This window comes from Thalassophryne amazonica, chromosome 1 (assembly GCF_902500255.1).
Source record: "Thalassophryne amazonica chromosome 1, fThaAma1.1, whole genome shotgun sequence".
In the NCBI taxonomy this organism is placed as follows: Eukaryota; Metazoa; Chordata; class Actinopteri; order Batrachoidiformes; family Batrachoididae; genus Thalassophryne; species Thalassophryne amazonica.
Genome location: NC_047103.1, coordinates 80,343,016 through 80,365,606, shown reverse-complemented (window position 1 = coordinate 80,365,606; position 22,591 = coordinate 80,343,016). Strand labels below are relative to the sequence as shown.

The window sequence follows — 22,591 nt, the reverse complement described above, 5'->3', positions numbered from 1 at the left end:
TGAATTTTGTGTATTTGAACAATTGGCATTAATTTATTTCACTTGACACCCTACTGTTCCAGCAGCAGAGGTTGCTGCCTCCTCATACACAGAATAAAAAAATAAAAAAAATAATTTATTGTAAACTGTCAGGCATATTTACGAAGTTAACAGTTATGTACTTTGCTTTTGTTTTTCAGAATAAATGTCTCAATGCATAATAAGTGGACTAGTATATTTTGGTGTGATTCGTGATCATTACTGTCATTGATGTCCCATGCTGGGTGACACAAATAAACACTAACATGCACAACTTGGAATCTGTGTGGAACAATGCACAGCTTATGTGTGCTTTGTGCACAGTTGGTCTGTATGCAACACAGAATAACTGTGTTCACTGGTAGAACTCGGCGTAATTAGGAACCAGTTTGCTTAATAACATGGAAGAAATAATTAAATGTCTGAAATTTGAGAGGGTTTTTTTTTTTTTTTTTGCCAGCACATGAACACGCTCAGTAATGTGGCAGAGTTTGTGTGTAAGGAAACATACGGTGCATACCTGCACCTGTTTGGCTGATTTAATTTCATTTGGGGGTTTACAGCCATAATGCCACAAAATCATCATTTACCATTCTGCTATTAACGTCACGCTGCTACATACCATCAAATGCACAGCTAATCTTAGTAATACCCCACAAAACTGTCTCCATCCCAATGCACAAAATTTTGGAATGCCCACACAGTTCAGCATGGTTATCTTGGATTTTAGTAAATCAAGCCCTTAATCTTTTACTACACATTCCTCTCACAATTTTACCAAACTACCATTGTTCATGACTTATTGCCACATTATTTTGTACAAAGATAGTGTGTTTTCTTGGAAATTTTTTCTAAAAAAATGACGTCTTATTCACAGGGTCATTCTATTGTACACAATATATTAGTTTATTTTACCGGACTGAACGTCGCACCAGAATATAAGCTGCAACTGTCAAAAATGGGATCATGAAGAGGAACAAATCGCACCAGACTAATTCCTACTTATTTTTAAACATAGTTTTCACAAGAATTCAAGGAAAAAATTTTGTAACAAGCTGGAAGACTGTTCAGCCAAATACCAGCCTAAAGGACATAGGCTCTATGACTTTAATGTTGTGTTTCTTGTTTCCACTGTACTGAAAATGTTACCGAACCATGTTTTTTTGTGTACCATTGTGCATTGTGTGTTCCCCAATTTTGAATATAATTCCCTTTATAATATAAGTTGCAGAGCATCCCAGATTAGTTAAAAGGTGACTTTTGCTTTTGGGTAAGGACACATGCAGACTTCCAGTTACTTCATGTAATGTGGTTTGCTCATCGAGAGTGGTGTGTGTAAAATGAAGGCATTCAAACTCTGGTGTGGACCAAACAAGCAAACCACTTGAAAATGGAGGACTGACTGTTGGTGGGATTTATTTGTTGTAAGAACACAAACTGAACCAGCGGACCAAATACCCAAACCAAGTGTGAATGCCACACATTATATAGTTCGTGTTGTGATGAAAAACACTTCAGTATGAGACTTATGTTGGCGTGAAGTACAGACATGCCTCAGTGATTTTTTTTCAAACAACTTTGCGCAGCTTGTACAAAAAAACAAAAAAAAAAAACAGAAGAAAGTAAAAGCACTCAATGAGCTCATTAGAGGGAAGCACTTTCACTGGTCTGTTGTAGAGAGTCACATCAAGAACAAACATTTGGGAATTTGGGACCAAACCAGTGTAGACAAGCAAAAATTAGCTGTACCGATAACAGCGCTTCAGCTAGCTCCTGGAGTTGTCACTATACCCTGGAAATAAAGATTTGTTTTTGTTAGGAATGCAACCAGAACAAAGTGGAAAGTGCAAGGTTTTTTCATTTTGCATAAAACATGATTGGCTGCATCTTAATCTCTTAGACTTTCCTGTTAAGACCCAGCATTACAGCATTCATAAATTGTGACCCAAATATAAATTTCAAACTGTTGCACCGGTTCAATTAGAAAAATGTCCACAACTACTGTACAGAACACCGTTCGCTTCGATGGAGGCGGTCAGATTGCTCATCCTTTTCCCGCTCCATGCCAGCTCCAGCCTGCATCACTCACTGCAACAAGTACAGTCACACGTACAGAGCGGTGACTGCTAAAAAACATGGCACATTCACATTAGCGTGCACTGACTGAGCTCTTAGATTTCACCACAGTGCAACAAAAACATGTCTGTTCTGTCTCGTGTGCTTGAGGTTATGTTGTTTAGGTCAGATTGCTCTCAGATGAGGCCCAAAAAACCAATCAGCTTCTCCTGTGATGTCTGCTGCACTGACAGTGTTCGGTGAATGGGTCACAGCTGCAGTTCACAAGAAATAGAATGAAAATGAGAAGCGGATGTCTATAAAACTAGCCAATGGACTGGAAGGCACAAAGTTGGATGTTCATAATTCCAGACAATAAAATACCTTAAATCATTTCTTTTCAGTAAAAGTGGAAGGAATCATGTTCATATCATTAGAAAATCTTTTTTTTTTTTAATATGAACAATTTATGTTAACATTCTCATTAAAATCTCAGCATGTTAAAACAAAACAAACATCCCTCTTTGGTATTAGTCACTTATAAATGTCTCAGGAGAAAAATGGCCTCCCTTTCTCCGAGCCTTGATGCCTGCTGAGCTTCGCCAGCTGAGAAGAAGATGGAGGTACATCTTGTCTGTATGGGCCCTTGGGTGGGGTTTGGGCATGGTCCATGCCAGACCCTTGGGCCTCAGTCTGATCTCTGTGTTGGTCATAGGTGTTACCGCTTAGGGGTTCCTGGGGGCGCAGCCTGGATTTGTTAGCCTCCTGCTCTCGCCGTCTCTGCTCTTGCCGCAGCAACTCCTGAGTCTCTAAGAGGACGCGGGCATTTACAATGGATGTTCCAAGGTAGCCATTGCGTGATCCCTGGCTGCTGGAATAGCGAGTGTTGTCTTTGGTTGCCTGGAAGCTCCCCTGCGATACGTACACCTTGTCCCAAGAGTCCTGGGACAATGTGCTGAGGTTCTTACGAAGTTGCCTAAATGCAGAGAGGTAAAGAGATCAACTGTGGTGTTTGAAAAAGACAATAAAACAGGATAACAGTTAACACTGCTTGGAAAACCTTTTCCTAGACCTCTGAGTCACAACTACTAAGAAACAATTAAACAATTAAACTGCATTTCAGGGAAGAATGTGATTGGTTTTGCATTTTGTTAGATCAGTGGATATCATTGAGGCACGGACATAAACTACAGACATAAGTAAAGCAAAGATAAGTCCTTTTGTCAAGGTACTTAAGCCCCAAGTTACACCCGGTGTGCAGTTGAGTACCTTGCATGGCAACAACCTGATATCAATGTGTGAATGAGTGAATGTGAAGTATCATTGTAAAGCACCATGTGCATCTGCATCAAATGTAAAAGTGCTAAAGGAATGCAACCCTTTTAACATTTACATATAAAACAAACGTAGAAGACAAAATGCTCACAGGAGTCTTCACACCCTCTCACAGAAAAAGCCATACATGTGTGTGGTGTGTTCATAGCATCCACTGGCGTGCTATGCTCGTGGGTATTGGCTGCCAATACTGGCAACCGCATGGAGTTCAGTGGCATTTAACATAGCATGTAATCTGGGCATCGTCTGCTGCTTGCTGGTCAATGTTTATTAACTTAGTTTGATTTTTTCCAATTTCATCATGGACTGTGTTTCTGAACAACCTTGTGCTTTCCGTGTGTCACACAGACAGCGTGTGTGTTTGTGGTGGACAGCTGCATGTTGGGTAGTGAGTGCTACACGCACCTCTACGTGCCATAAACACACCATCTGTGTGTGAGAGTCACTTTAGAACCACACAAATACAAATGTTAAATCCTCATAGAGAAAAAGAAATATATATTGATCAAGTTAATTTTTTATCAAGACATAAAGGGGTGCACTGTTAGCACAGGCAGGCCTTCTATACTTCAGATACACACCACACACACACACACACACACCACACACACAACACACACACACACACACACACACACACACACACACCACACACACACCACCACACCACACGTGTGTGCACATATGGACATTATGTACATAGTATCGCTCTCACAGAAGTCACACGATTGCCTTCTATCACATATGGCCGTTGCTGAAGCTACCATTCAAAAGCCATCACTTGGGGACTGTGGGGTCTTGAGCTTAAGTGTTAAGTCTGCTCCTCCATTATTTGGATCTATTTAGGCCGACTTGCGATGGGAGACCTGTGACAGTGTCGTTTACGTCAGGGATGCTAAGAGAAATCGCATTCACACCTCAGTGACCCGCTGTGTGCTTAAAAGGGTTTTGAGTTCACAGCACACTGCACTGCAGAGGGAAACCAAGGGCTCGTTATGCTTTTAGTGAATCTGCAGCATTTCTTATCTGACCAATTCTCAGTCCAGAGGGGCTGAGAGGAACCAAAGAACACACAGGCTACTTTCTGTCTAAAGCAATAGTATTTCTGACACATTCCTAAAACTGAAGCCTTAAAGTGACAGAAATGGAAATTACTTTTTCAGATTTTGTGTTATTCCTTGAAAAGCAGAACATAATATAAATTCACATGCTAGGTTTTGAGATTCAACATAATAATTACCTAAACTTCAGTTTTCTCAAAATCTCAAGCAGTGAATTTCATGGCGGTGCATCAATCAGCTGGTATGTGAACTACAAACATTAGAAACAGGGGTATTTTCAAGACTTTACTGTATTTTCAGAAAGTCCTTTTTTAAGTATAATGTCCATGTGTTGCATATCAAAGTGTTCACAACAATCTTAGCTTTCAGAATATGTGGCACGTACACATCTTTATTCTTGCGGATAAACTGTTTTGGTGCTAAAATGGGCTCACCAAGTGTTTGGTTTACAAAAGTGGTGTAATATATGAAGAAAATATTAATTGATCTGTATATTAATGCAAACAAATGTAAAACGAAATGACTACCATTTCCAGTTAGATGTCTTACATCTTTACTCTATGCAGAAATGTCCAAAAATATTTTTCATTGGATAAAAAGTGGAAAGATCCTGACAAAATAGCCTATCCACATGCTTTTATGACATTATGCTTTGTAGGACTAAATAAAAACTATAAAGAATTTTCACCCTGACAGAGCCTTTTTTAAGCATTTATGAGGGTTTAGTGACAGTGTGAATGAAGATGGGAGAGACAGAGAGAGAGAGAGAGAGAGCCATGTGACCTCCAGACTCTAAGACTGGCTATGAGGCAAAAATCGTCTCGTACAGGGACTGAAACGAGGTCACACTGTAGTTTCAGGAAGTTGGTTGAAAGAAGTCTCTGTGACATTCCATCACTGATTTATTAATAGAAACATAATTTTAAAAAAACAAAGTGGAGAGGTTATTAAGGGTCCCTTCACAGATAGTACTAATAAGTGCAACTCAGGGCAACTCACAGCGAAGCAGATCGTATGCGCGAACCACGAAAACATTGCACCGACGGGCAGGCATGCATGATCCCGGTACCACATCACACCGCTGATGTGGAGAACAATAAAATAAAAACCAGCTGTATAATTAGTGAATATCACTGGGTTGATATAAATAATACATAAAAGGGGAAGCAATACAGAAACCTGCAGATAATAACCCTGGTTAAAAAAAAACTGTCACTCACGGGACTCTAACCCATAAGCTCTGATTACCAGATGGAAACTTTACCACTGCACTACCATCGCTGGCCTATAATCAGTGCGGAAAAATGCCTGAAATCAACAAAGACATGGAAGAGGTGCACTGTGTCCAGCCGCTGCAACCCGGCATAAAGGTGAAAGATGTTTTATATATTTCCACGTGAGATCAGCAGGCAGAGACACATGCCTCACAGAGGAATGTCCTTCCAAACACGGAACATGTTCTCAAGCTGGGACGTTGCAGGTGTGAGCAAACACGACCCCCCGCCCCTTCATTCAGCACCCAGACCAACGTGTCACTCTCTGTGTTATGTGGTCATTCATTTTCAGTATTTGTTATGTAATTGCATATGTAGGTATTGTCGTAAATATTTATATAACTGTCCTGGTGGTGGTTTCTGTGTTTGCAATGTGTGCACTGAGCTGTCATCCAGCTGTCAGTGTGCTGTGATCAGCTGACAGGCTCCTCCCCATCTCCCCATGCTGTATGCAATCAGACCTGGATGTCCGGCCCCCATGTGATCAGATGTGTACATACATATAAGCATTTATGCAAGTCGGGGGCGAATGGGCTCTCACAGGGCATTCTCTGTCTTTTGGCCACTGGTGTGCAAAAAAAAAAGTATATTACACTGAGGGAAAATGGCTGAAAAGGCCTTTCTTCTCCTTCTTCATAATTGAAAATGCACTGTTCCGTTTGTGATACATATTGATTGAGTCCTTTCCTGTTTACTCTACTCTGTTTACAGGCAAGTGCAAAGACACCTGCTGAAACCACATGATGGTAGACTGCTATGATTCTTAGGTTTTTCCCATAGGTGTGTTTAACTGAAACATATGCTGCTCCCCCTGACACTTGCTGATGTGTAATTGATTAATTCATTCAAAATTGACTGACCAACATCACATACAAAACTTGCCACTGTTCTTAAGAGCTTTAAGGCTGTTTTCTGTAGTTTTGGGGAAAACCCAGTGGGGTAAGTAAAACCGAGAAGTAGACTCTACCAAAGCCCTTGTTTCATTTTGCATTTGCACCACCAGTAGGAACCTGGTAGGTATGTACATTTACATCTTTAATGGTTTGTCTTGTGCTGTGAAAGCCCTGACCCAGAATCAGAAGCTAAAAATGGACTACTCGAATAGCATCTAAAGGTTCCATGCGGTGTGGACACACTCAACAAAGGGGTTACTTCTTCCAACACTTCTGTGAAGTAAGAAAAATTCTCTCTGGTGAAAAGTGTCCATTGGTGGTACATCAGCATCATCATCATCTTCAACCACTTATCCAGGATCGGGTCATGGGGGAAACAGCTCCAGAAGGGGATCCCAGACTTCCCTTTCCTGGGCCACATTGACCACCTCTGACTGGGGGGTGTCGAGGCGTTCCCAGGCCAGTGTGGAGATATAATCTCTCCACCTAGTCCTGGGTCTTCCCCGGGGTCTCCTCCCAGATGGACGTGCCCATGGGCCATCCTTACCAAATGCCCGAATGACCTCAATGGGCTCTTTTCAACACAAAGGAGCAGCGGCTCTACTCTGACCTCCCCAGGGATGACCGAGCTTCTCACTTTATCTCTACACAGTAAACGTTGCAGAGTAAAATTTACTCTGCTGCGATAACAATGAAATTCCAAACTGAGTTAAATACACTCTATCACAGTGTAAAATCAACTCTTATTGGAGTAGAAACATTTGATTTGACAGGACAGTGGAGCTGATTTCTATAATAGAGTGTATTTTACTCTATTTAGACTGGGACCAAATGTTATCCCGGCAGAGTATATTTTACTCGGCAAAATTTACTATGCGCCCTCCTAAGGAAGCCCATTTCAGCCCCTTGTACCAGCAATCTAGTTCTTTCAGTCATGACCCAACCCTGATGACCATAGGTGAGAGTAGGAACGAAGACTGACCAGTAGATCCAGAGCTTTGACTTTGACAACAGTATGGTAGAGCGAATGCAATACCACTCCTGCTGCACCACTTTTCCGGACAGTCTTATGCTGCATTGTCCCCTCACTCGTGAACAAGACGCCGAGGTACTGTTGGTTTAGAATTTTAATTTTTAGTCAGCAGTAGTTAAGTCTGACTGTGTGAAAGATGTAGATCTGAAGCTAAGAGTTTTAGTGAAACCTTTAGGGCCCGTTCACACATAGTGCAAATTTGGTTGAATTGCACATGAAGTGCGCATGAAACAGGAATCGTATGCTAAAACTCTCCTGGATATATTAACTGGGTTTTTAGACGATGTTTTTGCTTTTGTTTTATGTAAAAAATGCCAGATGCTCAGGGTCGTTTCTCCATTATTTTCAATGGGAGTTGCTGTGAGCTGCGATTGCTTCCTGTTCATGTCGTTCAGGGTATATGCACTCAACAAAAATATAAACGCAACACTTTTGGTTTTGCTCCCATTTTGTATGAAATGAACTCAAAGATCTAAAACTTTTTCCACATACACAATATCACCATTTCCCTCAAATACTGTTCACAAACCAGTCTAAATCTGTGATAGTGAGCACTTCTCCTTTGCTGAGATAATCCATCCCACCTCACAGGTGTGCCATATCAAGATGCTGATTAGACACCATGATTAGTGCACAGGTGTGCCTTAGACTGTCCACAATAAAAGGCCACTCTGAAAGGTGCAGTTTTGTCACACAGCACAATGCCACAGATGTCGCAAGATTTGAGGGAGCATGCAATTGGCATGCTGACAGCAGGAATGTCAACCAGAGCTGTTGCTCGTGTATTGAATGTTCATTTCTCTACCATAAGCCGTCTCCAAAGGTGTTTCAGAGAATTTGGCAGTACATCCAACCAGCCTCACAACCGCAGACGACGTGTAACCACACCAGCCCAGGACTTCCACATCCAGCATGTTCACCTCCAAGATCGTCTGAGACCAGCCACTCAGACAGCTGCTGAAACAATCGGTTTGCATAACCAAAGAATTTCTGCACAAACTGTCAGAAACCCTCTCAGGGAAGCTCATCTGCATGCTCGTTGTCCTCATCAGGGTCTCGACCTGACTCCAGTTCGTCGTCGTAACCGACTTGAGTGGGCAAATGCTCACATTCGCTGGCGTTTGGCATGTTGGAGAGGTGTTCTCTTCATGGATGAATCCCGGTTCACACTGTCCAGGGCAGACAGCATGTATGGCGTCGTGTGGGTGAGCGGTTTTCTGATGTCAATGTTGTGGATCGAGTGGTCCATGGTGGCAGTGGGGTTATGGTATGGGCAGGCGTCTGTTATGGATGAAGAACACAGGTGCATTTTATTGATGGCATTTTGAATGCACAGAGATACCATGACGAGATCCTGAGGTCCATTGTTGTGCCATACATCCAAGAACATCACCTCATGTTGCAGCAGGATAATGCACGGCCCCATGTTGCAAGGATCTGTACACAATTCTTGGAAGCTGAAAATGTCCCAGTTCTTGCATGGCCGGCATACACACCAGACATGTCACCCATTGAGCATGTTTGGGATGCTCTGGACCGGCGTATACGACAGCGTGTACCAGTTCCTGCCAATATCCAGCAACTTCGCACAGCCATTGAAGAGGAGTGGACCAACATTCCACAGGCCACAATTGACAACCTGATCAACTCTATGCGAAGGAGATGTGTTGCACTGCATGAGGCAAAAGGTGGTCACACCAGATACTGACTGGTATCCCCCCCCCCCAATAAAACAAAACTGCACCTTTCAGAGTGGCCTTTTATTGTGGGCAGTCTAAGGCACACCTGCGTGGTGGGATGGATTATCTCAGCAAAGGAGAAGTGCTCACTATCACAGATTTAGACTGGTTTGTGAACAATATTTGAGGGAAATGGTGATATTGTGTATGTGGAAAAAGTTTTAGATCTTTGAGTTCATCTCATACAAAATGGGAGCAAAACCAAAAGTGTTGCGTTTATATTTTTGTTGAGTGTATATATATATAGATAGATAGATAGATAGATATTTTATTTTTATTTTTTATTTATTTATTAACAAACAGACGTATATTTTCCCTGTGCATAATAAAATATATAAAGTAAAAGAAAAAAAAAGTTGTATTAGGTGTTCTTACCTTAGAAACAGATGAATGCGGTTAACAGAGGTGGAGGCGGAGAAGGGAGGGAGGGAGGTTTGCGCACACTGTAAACACAAACTAAACAAACTGTAGATCCTTAAAAGGATCATACAGACGTAACTTTAATTGTAAACTTGTAGGTCTTTGGATCCGGAAACAGATTTATCACGGGATGCGTTACATCAGAGCTTAAAGTAGACCTGCATTGAAATAAATGTGGTCAGATCTCAGAAAGAAATAGCTGATATGTATTTATAAGACCCTTATGAATGCAGTAAAGTAAAGCTGCAAGCCCAAATTTATAATTCAGCGGAGAAATCTTCATTTAAAAATGACAAATTTGCAGCTAAAATTCGGCCCTGAGCAAAAACTGTTTGCACATCCGGGTCATTGCAGTGACATCCGGCAGAAGACGGAGCGTCCCGCCTTCAGTCCGATCCCGCATTGAAATTGATTTTATCTGTTAGTAATGTTACTGTTATATACATCCTGGTTTCACCATCCAAAAGTAAGCAGCAATGAATGTGAGATACAGCTCTGCATGCTCAGATCAGCAGCGACATCGACAGCGGGCGATGTTCTTCCCCGATGCCTCGCTCTCTGCCTCCGCTGCGCTTACTGAGACTGCGTGCTGCTGTGCAGCCGGCACCACGTCCCTGAGCCAACTTGGCAAAAGTCCAGAGACTACACTCGCTGTTTTGTTGCGGAGCGGCCGGTGACACCTGTTGCTGCAAGGACAGACTTTCCGCAGCGCCACACGTCTCGGTAATTGGAGCCGCAGAGCTCCGTGGCCGCTGAGAGAGGTTTATATCTTTTTAATGACTTGGATTCTTTGCGGATCCCGCCTCCGTACCTCGCAACGGTAACACCAGAGGCGAAAGACAGTAGATTTTCAATGCGACACCACTCAATCAAACGGGCGTATGAAAAAGTCCCCCAAAATAATTTTCAAGCACAAATAAAAGAAATGTGTACTCACCAAATGTGCCGCAAGACAATATGAAGTTTTAAAAAAAGTAGATCCTTCAGTAAAAGACAAGAAAAAGGTGCAGATGCAAACTGACGTAAATCCACAAATTACAGTTGGCGCGCGCAATGCATGCTGGGAGAGAGTCTTTTCCCTGATGTCTCGGCAGCATCCAGGATGTGATGACAGTTTTGCGGAGGGCTAAATTTTAGCTGTAAATTTGTCATTTTTAAACGAAGATTTCTCAGTTGAATGACAGATCTGGGCTTGCAGATTTATTTTACTACATTCAGAAGGATCTTATGTGTAAATATAAGTCATTTTTTGGTCCAAAGATCTGACTGCATTTATTTCAATGCAGGTCTACTTTAACAACTGGATTGCATCCCCTTTTATTTATTATTTATATCAACTCAGTGATATTCACTAATTATACAGCTGGTTGTTATTTTTCTCCACATCAGCGGCGCGATGTGGTGCAACACATTCCAGCTGCTCACACTGTGTTCGCCCACGCGCATGATGGTTCGTGGCTCCTCATTTCGTGTTTGCTTCATGGATTTTCTTCCGGTTTCCGTGTCTTTCATGTTATGTGTGAAGGGGCCCAAACACACTGACATCCTCCCACCTGTGCATATACAGTGTGAGAGTATGATGGGCAGATACAACCCTGGCAAAAATTATGGAATCACCGGCCTCAGAGGATGTTCATTCAGTTGTTTAATTTTGTAGAAAAAAAAGCAGATCACAGACATGACACAAAACTAAAGTCATTTCAAAAGGCAACTTTCTGACTTTAAGAAACACTATAAGAAATCAAGAAAAAAAGATTGTGGCAGTCAGTAACGGTTACTTTTTAGACCAAGCAGAGGAAAAAAATATGGAATCACTCAATTCTGAGGAAAAAATTATGGAATCACCCTGTAAATTTTCATCCCCCAAATTAACACCTGCATCAAATCAGATGTGCTCATTGACATTGACCCTATGCCATGACATTGACCCTGTGTGTCTTTTTGCAAGGAATGTTTTTGCAGTTTTTGCTCTATGGCAAGATGCATTATCATCTTGAAAAATGATTTCATCATCCCCAAACATCCTTTTCAATTGTCCAAAATATCAACGTAAACTTGTGCATTTATTGATGATGTAATGACAGCCATCTCCCCAGTGCCTTTACCTGACATGCAGCCCCATATCATCAATGACTGTGGAAATTTGCATGTTCTCTTCAGGCAGTCATCTTTATAAATCTCATTGGAAAGGCACCAAACAAAAGTTCCAGCATCATCACCTTGCCCAATGCAGATTCGAGATTCATCACTGAATATCACTTTCATCCAGTCATCCACAGTCCACGATTGCTTTTCCTTAGCCCATTGTAACCTTGTTTTTTTTCTGTTTAGGTGTTAATGATGGCTTTTGTTTAGCTTTTCTGTATGTAAATCCCATTTCCTTTAGGCGGTTTCTTACAGTTCGGTCACAGACGTTGACTCCAGTTTACTCCCATTCGTTCCTCATTTGTTTTGTTGTACATTTTTCGATTTTTGAAACATATTGCTTTAAGTTTTCTGTCTTGATGCTTTGTCTTCCTTGGTCTACCAGTATGTTTGTCTTTAACAACCTTCCCATGTTGTTTGTATTTGGTCCAGAGTTTAGCCACAGCTGACTGTGAACAACCAACATCTTTTGCAACATTGTGTGATGATTTACTCTCTTTTAAGAGTTTGATAATCCTCTCCTTTGTTTCAATTGACATCTCTCATGTTGGAGCCATGATTCATATCAGTCCACTTGGTGCAACAGCTCTCCAAGGTGTGATCACTCCTTTTTAGATGCAGACTAACGAGCAGATCTGATATGATGCAGGTGTTAGTTTTGGGGATGAAAATTTACAGGGTGATTCCACAATTTTTTCCTCAGAATTGAGTGATTCCATATTTTTTTCCTCTGCTTGGTCTAAAAAAGTAACTGTTACTGACTGCCACAATCTTTTTTTCTTGATTTCTTATAGTGTTTCTTAAAGCCAGAAAGTTGCCATTTGAAATTACTTTAGTTTTGTGTCATGTCTGTGATCTGCTTTTTTTCTACAAAATTAAACAACTGAATGAACATCCTCCGAGGCCGGTGATTCCATAATTTTTGCCAGGGGTTGTATGGGGACAGACTGCAGAGAGAGCTCCACTACATGCTCCATATCTGGGATTCATTGTCTGGGCAAGCTGCCACGCATTTACACCCTGGATTGGCAAGCAGCATGGCCACAACCACTCATAAGCAAGCAGCATGCTTAGAAATGGACTTGTGAGGCAATGCTCTCTGTTCAGAGATTGACCTTTGAGTTCTTAAAGTACTTTAGACAAGTTGTGAGATTTTGAGGCAAGTCTTCAGCAGTGGTGGTGGGAAGAGAGCACAGTTGGCATTGTTCCCACAGGGATGTAATTGTGATTGATGCCTCGGGAAAAGTAGTTCTCTTATCACCTCTGCTGCTGCGCCAGAATATGTCACAAAGTAGATGAGTAACACTTACACAGGGAGGGGATAGAAAAATACATCACGTCGAAGAGCAAGGAAAATTTAGAATGACAGAACATAACAAACAAAGCCAGGAAGTCAACTTGCAGAAAAAGCTGAGGCCACCATGTGTTTCTTTAAAGCAGCTGGTAAGAATCAGACTTCATGAGGAGGGAAAAGCACACAGAGAAAATGATGATGGGAAGCAGCATGTAGCGGGAAATGAAACCATCACTGTGATATTGTTTTTTCTTAATTGTCAAAAGACACAAATTAATGTTTTCTTCTTGTCCTGGGGAAAAGAAATCATGCCGCTGCACAAAACTGGCTGATCTACTGCTATGTCACAGCACCGCTAAGAGCCTTACGCCGATGTGTTCGTGTGTTTTTCAAGTGTGCATTTTAGTTCCTGTGTGAGCGCGTTTTTTAGGCTAATCAGTGGCATCTTTTTCCCACTAAAATACCAGATCTCCTCTCAACCCTCCTGCACTCCACTGCCTGTCACCGCTAATCCTGTTCCAACAACACGGCTTCATTAGTGCTTTTCCAATCCTCACATCTCAGACAGCAAGCTAAGCCCGGCCGTCATCAGATAACCAGCTACCATGACTTCTTCTGGAAGCTTTTTTTTTTTGTGCGAGACAGAAGGGGGAGTTTTGGGGCAGGAATGTCCCCTTTCAGACGAATCCATGCCTGCTTTGATCTGATCCATGGTGTGGAACGTGAGTGTATGAAGAAGGCTTTCCAAATGAGAGTTGATTTGAAGACACTCGTGGCTATTAATCTGTAGATGCAAGTCTTGAGCACTTTAATGAGGAGCTGTGCTGAAACAAAAGATCCCAAAGGACTTAGGTGGGGTCAAACGTCAAACCTGAGCTCATGAGAGGCTCTACTTAAAGATGCAATGAGATCATGAGAGAAAGGCATATCAAAGGTCACCCTCGTCTGGGTATTTAACCGAGCAGGGAGACGTTTCCAGGAGAATAACCGAAAGGAGAGGGTGGCAGGCAGCTGTCACACCACATGTGATACCAGGAGATAACACAGATGAAGGAAACACATAGATCAGTCCAGCTTATACAGTCCATATTGATCATACGTCCATGTGGACCACAAATCCATAACCACTGATAGACAGGGACACATTTTAATTGACCCAACCATGATTGTTCAGAGACAGAACAGCCAAAAAAGGATGGCTATGAAGAAATGTTTTTTTGTGCAGATAGAAATCGCAGGAGAGCAGAGATACTGTGAAAACAGAACGACCACACACATACAGTTAAAGTTTTTTGTTGTTGTTTAAACTGGAAACACAGTAAAAGCAAAAATAAATCAGACTTCATTCAGAATTCAACATTCTAGAACATAAGGTCCATTTCAAATATAATAACTCACATTTAATTGTTTTCAGTCGGGGAACTTGTCACAGAGAGACACAGAAAGGGTTTATTTTTATTCTCTTCATGCAACTCTGTATCAGTGTATCCCATTATTCATTCATTTTAAAAAGCTGCTAATTGTGAAAATAAAGAAAATGTGAGCATGTGGGTGGATTTAGAACACACTGGACATCATTTTGAGTTGTCAGCATCCTTCATTTAACATTATTTTTTTTACAGTTATTTAAAAATCTGAAATTCCAGTCTCAAAACCAAGAAAGTTCACTATGGCATGTAACCACCAAATGCCATCTAATTATATTTTGTCTGTAATGATGCAATAACACACCCATTTCTTTTATTCAGGTTAGTCCCATTGAGAATGAGATCTCTTTTACAAGGGAGACCCGGGCAATTATAAAGTTTCCAATTCACCTAACCTGCATGTATTTAAATGTGGGAGGAAACCAGAGCACCCAGAGGAAAGACAGGGAGAACATGCAAACTCCACACAGAAAGGTCACAGGTGGGAATCGATCCCATGACCTTTTTGCTGTGAGGTAACAGAGCTAACCGCTAAGCCAGGTACATAGTAGCCACAGCTCAAAGGCAACTGAAGTGGGATTTTTTTTTTAAGGGCCTCTTCACAGGTAGTGCAAATATGTATGACTCAGAGCGACTCACGTCGTAACTGCTCATATGAGTGAACCACGCAAACATCGCACCAATGGGCAGGCGTGCATGAGCCCGGTGCGACAGTTTGTGTATGCGGGAACACAGTGCGAGCAGCTGCGCGATGTGCCTACACATCACACAGCTGCTGTGAAGAAACAATAAGTAAAAAAAAAAAATACATGCTGCAACAGTTCTGTGCACGCAGGAACACAGCAGCTTTTCACAGCAGCTGCGCGATGTGGTTATGAAAAATAAAAATTATATGCCACCCACGGGAATCGAACCCGCAATTTCCAAAACAAAAGGGAAACAGCAAAAGGGAAACATTAATAAAATGCAAAAACAAACAAGTTTTACAGATTTTTGTGCAAAAAGTACAGAGTAAATAACACAACAATGTTAGATTTACACAGAAAAGTAGCTGTTTTAGAGGATTTTCCAGCATGTTGGATTAGCAGTCAGAAAGAGACCAGACAGTGACATCACAGTGCCTCTCTACTCTGATTGGCTGTTACAGTGTCCTTCCTAGAATCCATCTCACAAGTCTGTGATCTATGACGTCATTGTTGTGGTTCGCTACCATCGCTGCCAAAAGTCGTTCAACTCCATCTGTTCTTTTGATATTTTACCCTTCAGGTTAACGTATTATTATTTTTTCTAGACAATGCGAATTTGTATTATATTGACAATGTCATATAATGAATCCCCTATTTAAAGGCTAATAAATAAAATTACAGTGGTGCCAAAAAAATTATTTTTATGCCTTAAATCTTAAACAGCTTAGTGACCCTATACTTTTAAACATAGACTTAGTGTTTACTTAAAAAGGACCACAATACCAGTCTTTTAAGCATCGATCATTTAACTGCAGTCACCTGACTTTCCAATTTGCCTCCACTGAAGCATGATTAGATGAGTTCAGAGGACTGGTAAAAACATTTCATAGAGAGATGACAGGAAATGCAAAACTCCCCCTGAGGCATCAAGATGTATGATATGGTAAGCTTTATTGGCATATCTTTGACAGATATGCAAAAGAACTGAAAGAGTAAGATAGACCAGATGAAGAGGAGCAGTAGTAGCTCTGAACTCAAGCTGTGTGAGGTGAGAGACTGAGAAAATGGCTTTTTAAAGCAAGATAGTGTCACTGCTTTGGTTAGTACAGAAGCTGAGAAATGTACTGGTGGGGGTGGTTGGTGCCTCTGACAAAGTCACCCCTTTTTCAGGGTCAGCACTGACTTAATGATGTTAAATATCTGTCAAATTATTCTAAGAGACCACATTCAAAGTGTTAAAAATCCTTTGAATGTCCAGAGATGAGTTCGAAGTGGCTTTTTGGTGGTTGACTCTGAGGGTAACCAAAAGGATATTAAAAAAAAGCAGGAAGGGAGAAAAGCAATGGAAATCGAATAAGTCAGAGAGGTTAAGTAAAAGGCAAGATGTGATAAGTCCCCATGTGCTTTGGTGGTGAAGGACAGAGAACAACATATGTACAGACAGACAGAAAGACAGACATGTAAATCACTAAATGTAATGAAAAGCAAAAAGGAAGATGGTGTCTCACCGTGGCAGTGAATTGTACATTCTCTGCGTTTGTTGGACACCTTCTCTGTTGTCTTGATTATGTTTCTGGACCTGTGTCTCCACTGTTGCTGAATGGCGCCCGCTCTGATTCTCTGTCCCGTTGGCAGCCTGCAACACCACCCCAATAAAAAAACATCAAGATGCACACGGTGAGTGACAATTGTAGGTACAAAAGCAGTGCAGTTACTACAAGAACATATTGTCAATGTCTTTCTGAGAAGGTGGAGTTTGGGATTTTCTGTGTGATGACGGGAAGATGCACATGAAGGAAAGAATGTACTCCAAATATAACAGTGAGGTCCAGAGAAGTATTTGATATGAGGCATCGCAATGACGTCACACGCTGTATTCATTCGGTACGGGGGCCATACTGGTAGGCAGAAAACTCTTATTCAGACACTGATTGTGTGTAATAATTTCAAGATGTCAACGATCAAAGCGTGCATTCAGTGATCCGTCACATGCTGACGGATCAGCTCAGTGCCGTGCGTAAAACCCATCAACACATTACATCCAGATGGATGACAATCCATTTTCAAGATTTTCACTTCGCAAGCATTTAGTCTCGATGATCCGATGTGGTTTGGCTCAGAAGTGCCCAGTACAGGTGGAAGATGGGATCACATGGGTTCACCCTGTGTTCCAACTCATCACATTAAACCCACTCCCCTTCTGTGTTTTATTTTTCTTTGTTCTTTTGGTTTCCTCAGTTAAGTGATAAGCTGTGGCTGTTGAGGGCTGCAAACTAACAATAATCTGATTTTTGGTTCATTCTTTTGAAATCAAACACAGTTTAACATTCCTAAAGATGAGCATTTATGCAGAACGTGAGTGTGCAAAAGAGCAATTTTGCAGACAAACGGACAAACACAACAACGTGAAAAGTGAAAAGTTGGACTCACCGGTGTCAAAATGACTGTAAGCCCCAGAACAAATAAAGCCAATGAGACGAAGCACAGAGGCGACTGTCCAGCAACAGGATGATAACGGCATTCCCTCACGTGACCACTGATAAAATAACTGTAGGCCTCCAAAGACTTGAAAGCCTTCATGGTCGCCGTCTATCAATCAATCAATCAATCAATTTTTTTATATAGCGCCAAATCACAACAAACAGTTGCCCCAAGGCACTTTATATTGTAAGGCAGGGCCATACAATAATTATACGATTTAATTATAAGATTTAATTTCTCAGAATATCGCTTTCGATCTTCGGGATCAAAAGTTTACAAGTAGTCTGAAGTCATTTTCCCATGCATTTTCTCACCACATCTGCTAGGAGTCTGGCGTTTTCTGTCCAACAGTTTGTGCACATGCACGGGAAAGTCAGATGTAAACAACAACAGAGTTCTCTCGTATTAGCACAACTGTGAAGCTGAATTTTGATTCATCTTTGTTCCATTAAACAATGGATTAAAATGAGGATTTCAAGCCTTTTTACAAAGGAGACGTACCATAGAATGGGAATGATGTCATATCCAGGTGAACAAAAATGTTGATTACCAACAAGTAGTTCTTTTCTGTGAGTACACAATAAATTTTGCTGAGTAAAATTTACTCTGTTGGGATAACATTTGATCCCAATCTAAATAGAGTAAAAAAACGCTCTATTGTAGAGTGAAATCAGCTGTACCGGTGTCGCCAACCGAATGCCCCCCCCCCACCCCCCACCCCCCCAACGCCACGTGTCATTTCGGAGCTCTGACGCTCTGTAGACGGACTCTCTTCACCCAAAGCGATTAAAATGGATTAATGGGATTATTAACCATCAGATGACAAGGCAAAACCTCTTGAATCATCCTAAAGTCAGTTTTAAGCAGAAACAAGGCCGTTTTAAGCAGAACGAGGCGTTAATCCATGACACTTTGAAATGATGGATGGTCAGTGAACACAACAGCTAGCAGCTCGTGTAGCTGCGGCACTCTGATTGCTTCCTACGCCTTTTCTGATGAAATAATGTTGAATTTATGTGGAAATGATTGTTGTACAAAAGCTTCAGATATCTGTCGCTGAGACTGATGATGACTGGAGTGCAGTTTTAAGCAGAAATGAGGTGTTATTCGGTGAACCACGGCAGATGACGCATGCGCAGGGCGGATCGATTTTTATCATCGGACCGTTTTGTCTGCAGCACTGTAAATGTAAGTGGTTTTATTCCAAAAAGAGTTTATTTTACAGTATGTTGAGTTGATTTACCCCATGGTAGAGTGTTTTTTACTCTATTTAGACTGGGACCAAAAGTTATCCCAGCAGAGTAAATTTTATTCAGCAAAATTTCCTGTGTACAAACTAATTTCACAAACACTGGCAAACAAAGACACACATGAACTTAACCATGCTCCAGTCTATTTTTGAAACACCACTGTTGCTGTCTTCAAGACATAATGTGCAAAATTATGAAAAACACACACACACACACACACACACACACACACACACACACACACACACACACACACACACACACACACACACACACACACACACACACACACACAGAGTACAGTAGATTATAATTCCCTCAGCATGGCAGGTGGTGTAACAGTGTGACGTCTCCAGTGTGTTTCAATTTATCCTGTGGGAAGAACACACCTGTTGTCAACAGGTGTAATTCCACGATAACTGTGGAAACATACCAATACCTGGAGAAAATACAATTTTTTCCATGATGTTTCTAGAGGAATGCTTTGCACTAAAGAGATTTTTTTTTTTTTTAGCATCCTCAAAACATGGAATACCAGTGAGTAGAGCTTATCTTCACATTCTTCTAACAAGCATTCTAATACCTTGAGTATCAAAAAGTCTTCAATGAGTTAAAGAAACCGGTGGGAACCTTATGACTTAGATACAAAATGTGATTCAGCTCTGCTTTGAGATTTACACAGTTATTACTTTAAAAACACTTCAATGTGGCAATAAATCTGTATTTCTCACTATTATGTCCATTCATCTTCTATACACGCTTACTGCAGTTCAGGGTCACAGGGGGCTGGAGACTATCCCAGCCGTCATAGGGCGTGAGGCAGGGTACACCCTGGACAGGATGCCAGTCTGTCACAGGGCCACATTCAGACAGACAAACACACTCACACACACACACACACACACACACACACACACACACACACACACACACACACACACACACACACACACACACACACACACACACACACACACACACCTATATGGACAATTTCAGAGTCACAAATTCAACTAACCTGCATATCTTTGGATGTGGGAGGAGGCCGGAGCACCTGAAGGGAACCCACGCAAATACTGGGGGGACATGCAAACTCCACACGGAAAGGCCACAGGTGGGAATCGATCCAATGACCTTCTTGCTGTGAGGCAACACTGCTAACCACTAAGCCACTGTGCTACACTATTATGTACAGTTTACAAATAACATGCAGTTCATATGAATGGATGGATGGATGAGCTTTATTGTCATTACAAGTGCAACAACAACGAGATTACGTCCACACTCACATTTCCACAGACAGCAATTAATCCACAATTATTACTTGTTTACCGTAATAATGGCACACATCAGAATTAAGACAACACATATACATTTGACATTGTTTATGTGCACTAAACTTGAAACAGTCCGTTCTCCAAATTGAGGCGATGTGAGTGTGTGGTAGCCGCTGCAATTGGAGTCACGCCGCCGCTAGCTTTGGGGGAATGGGGACCTGCTGCAGCTAAACTGTGCAGCCCCTGGAGGGGAAAGGGGTGGCGCGAGCGGTGGCCAGGATGGTGTGTGTGATGGGGGCAGGAGGAGATGCGACCGCCCTCGCTGGAGTCCCAAGCAATCACATGTATCATGTGTATGCAGAACTGTAGGGGCGGGATGTATGGATCACAGATAAACTATGGTCCATTCACCAATTTGTTAGTACTGGTGTATAAATTAATTTATGACATTTAACATTTGGTTACCTGTGTTTTATCGAAACGTACTGGTCACTTAGAACTTCCATGGCTCCTGTTCCCTGATATTAAGATTCTGCCAACTGACAAATGACAAACACATTCAGACGCACACCTACGATCAATTTAAAGTTTCCAATTCACCTAACCCGCATGTCTTTGGAAAAGGGAGGAAGTCGGAGCACCTGGAGGGAACCCACGCAAACACGGGGAGATGCATAAACCCACCCAAACACGGGGACATGCAAACTTCACACAGAAAGACCACAGGTGGGAAGTGATTCCATCTCACTGCTGCATCTGTTACATCTGTTTGCAATAATTTCCTCCACCAACAAATGTAATGTTTTCTAATGTTTAATGTTGTTTGTTTGTTTGTGAACAGCTTGGAGCCCACAATTTTTCATATATTGTTATGACATTTTTACTGAAAATTTATATCCTGATAGGCAAGAACTGATTAAGTTTTTTGACATGTCATAGGTCAAAGGGCAAAGTCAGGAAAAATCGGAAAAACCCCTATCTTTAACATTTAAGGAATTTTCAAGAATTCATAACTTTGTTGATTCGTAACTCTTTCATATTTGAAAGCATTATGTAGGATGGCATCCTTTCTTGACCATTTCCAGATCTTGATCCTTTCCAGATCTGATGCAGATTACACATTTTGTGGCTATTTTAATTTAATATTGAAAACTCCATTTAGAGATTGAGATTTGAGATTTGATTTATTCTCATTGTCATTACACGAGTGCAACACCAACGAAATTATGTCTACACTCCGTGAGTGTGTGGGGGCCGCAGCAACATGTGTTCGTGCCGCTGTCATCAGCTTGGGGGCAGAGGGACGAGTCCCAAGCTGAATTTAATTTATATTTACATTATGTGTTACTCAAACATGCTCCAATCATTCTCATATTTGAAAGTGAGGTGCAGAATGGCACTCACTATTGACTGACAAATTTGGTCCGGATCTAATATGGATTTTGGATTTTGTGGACATTTGAATTTAATACTGAAAAGCCCATTTGGTGTACATTTTGCATTATATCTCAATCAAAAGTGTCTCAATCACTCTCATTTGTGAGATTGAGATGCAAACCAGCACTCTCAATGAATAGACTAAGTTTGATCTGCAAGTGATCCGTATTGCGGATTTAGTGGATATTTGATTTTAACATTGAAAAGCCCTTTTGATCTATGAACTATAATGCTAATAATGAACATTTATGAGTTCAATGGTACAAATATTTCAAGAGGTGTAAGACTGAATTCATTCCATTCAACGAAGTGAAGCCGAGCTGAATGGTACGTTCCAGCTTTCACGGAATTAAATATTTGTTGCATTGAAAGAATGGAAGAACATTCATTGTGTGTAGACACTGCCGTCTGCTTTCCTTACTCCAGTGAAAAATCACGTCAGAAATTTGTCCAGCTTTTCATCCTAACTTGACCCTCTTCATCCTAACAGCTGTTTATGCCTCCAGACGCCTTACAGCACATTGGATATGTTTTTTGTGTTAGAAGAATTTGCAGCGTCAATTAGCTCCTTCAAATCTTCGTCCACCAGCAAAACAAAGTCCGCCATGTTTAGCTAAACTGCGCCCCTGGTAGTGTGAGCATGCGCGGTGGTCGGGACATGCAATTATTGCATGGTCAATGAAACACAACGTCAAATGGTACAAGTAATCCATGTCACATGACATATAAGCCACCAATCAAATGACAAAGTTCCACTCAGCCATTA

The 22,591-nt window shown here is 41.4% G+C and overlaps 1 protein-coding gene across 3 annotated transcripts in view; it reads right to left on the bottom strand.

Annotated features, from left to right (window-relative positions):
- Positions 1 to 432: 432 nt before the first annotated feature.
- The window catches only part of LOC117512002 (partitioning defective 3 homolog), a 1,323,734-nt gene continuing 1,301,575 nt past the window's right edge, over positions 433 to 22,591 (bottom strand). For all 3 annotated transcript variants that reach the window (XM_034171933.1, XM_034171942.1, XM_034171950.1), the window contains 2 exons: positions 16,889 to 17,016; positions 433 to 3,049 (listed from right to left, as the gene is read on the bottom strand). In XM_034171933.1, the coding sequence (XP_034027824.1) occupies positions 2,623 to 3,049; positions 16,889 to 17,016 (555 nt within the window). In that variant the 3' untranslated portion in view covers positions 433 to 2,622. The remainder of the gene's footprint in view (positions 3,050 to 16,888; positions 17,017 to 22,591) is intronic.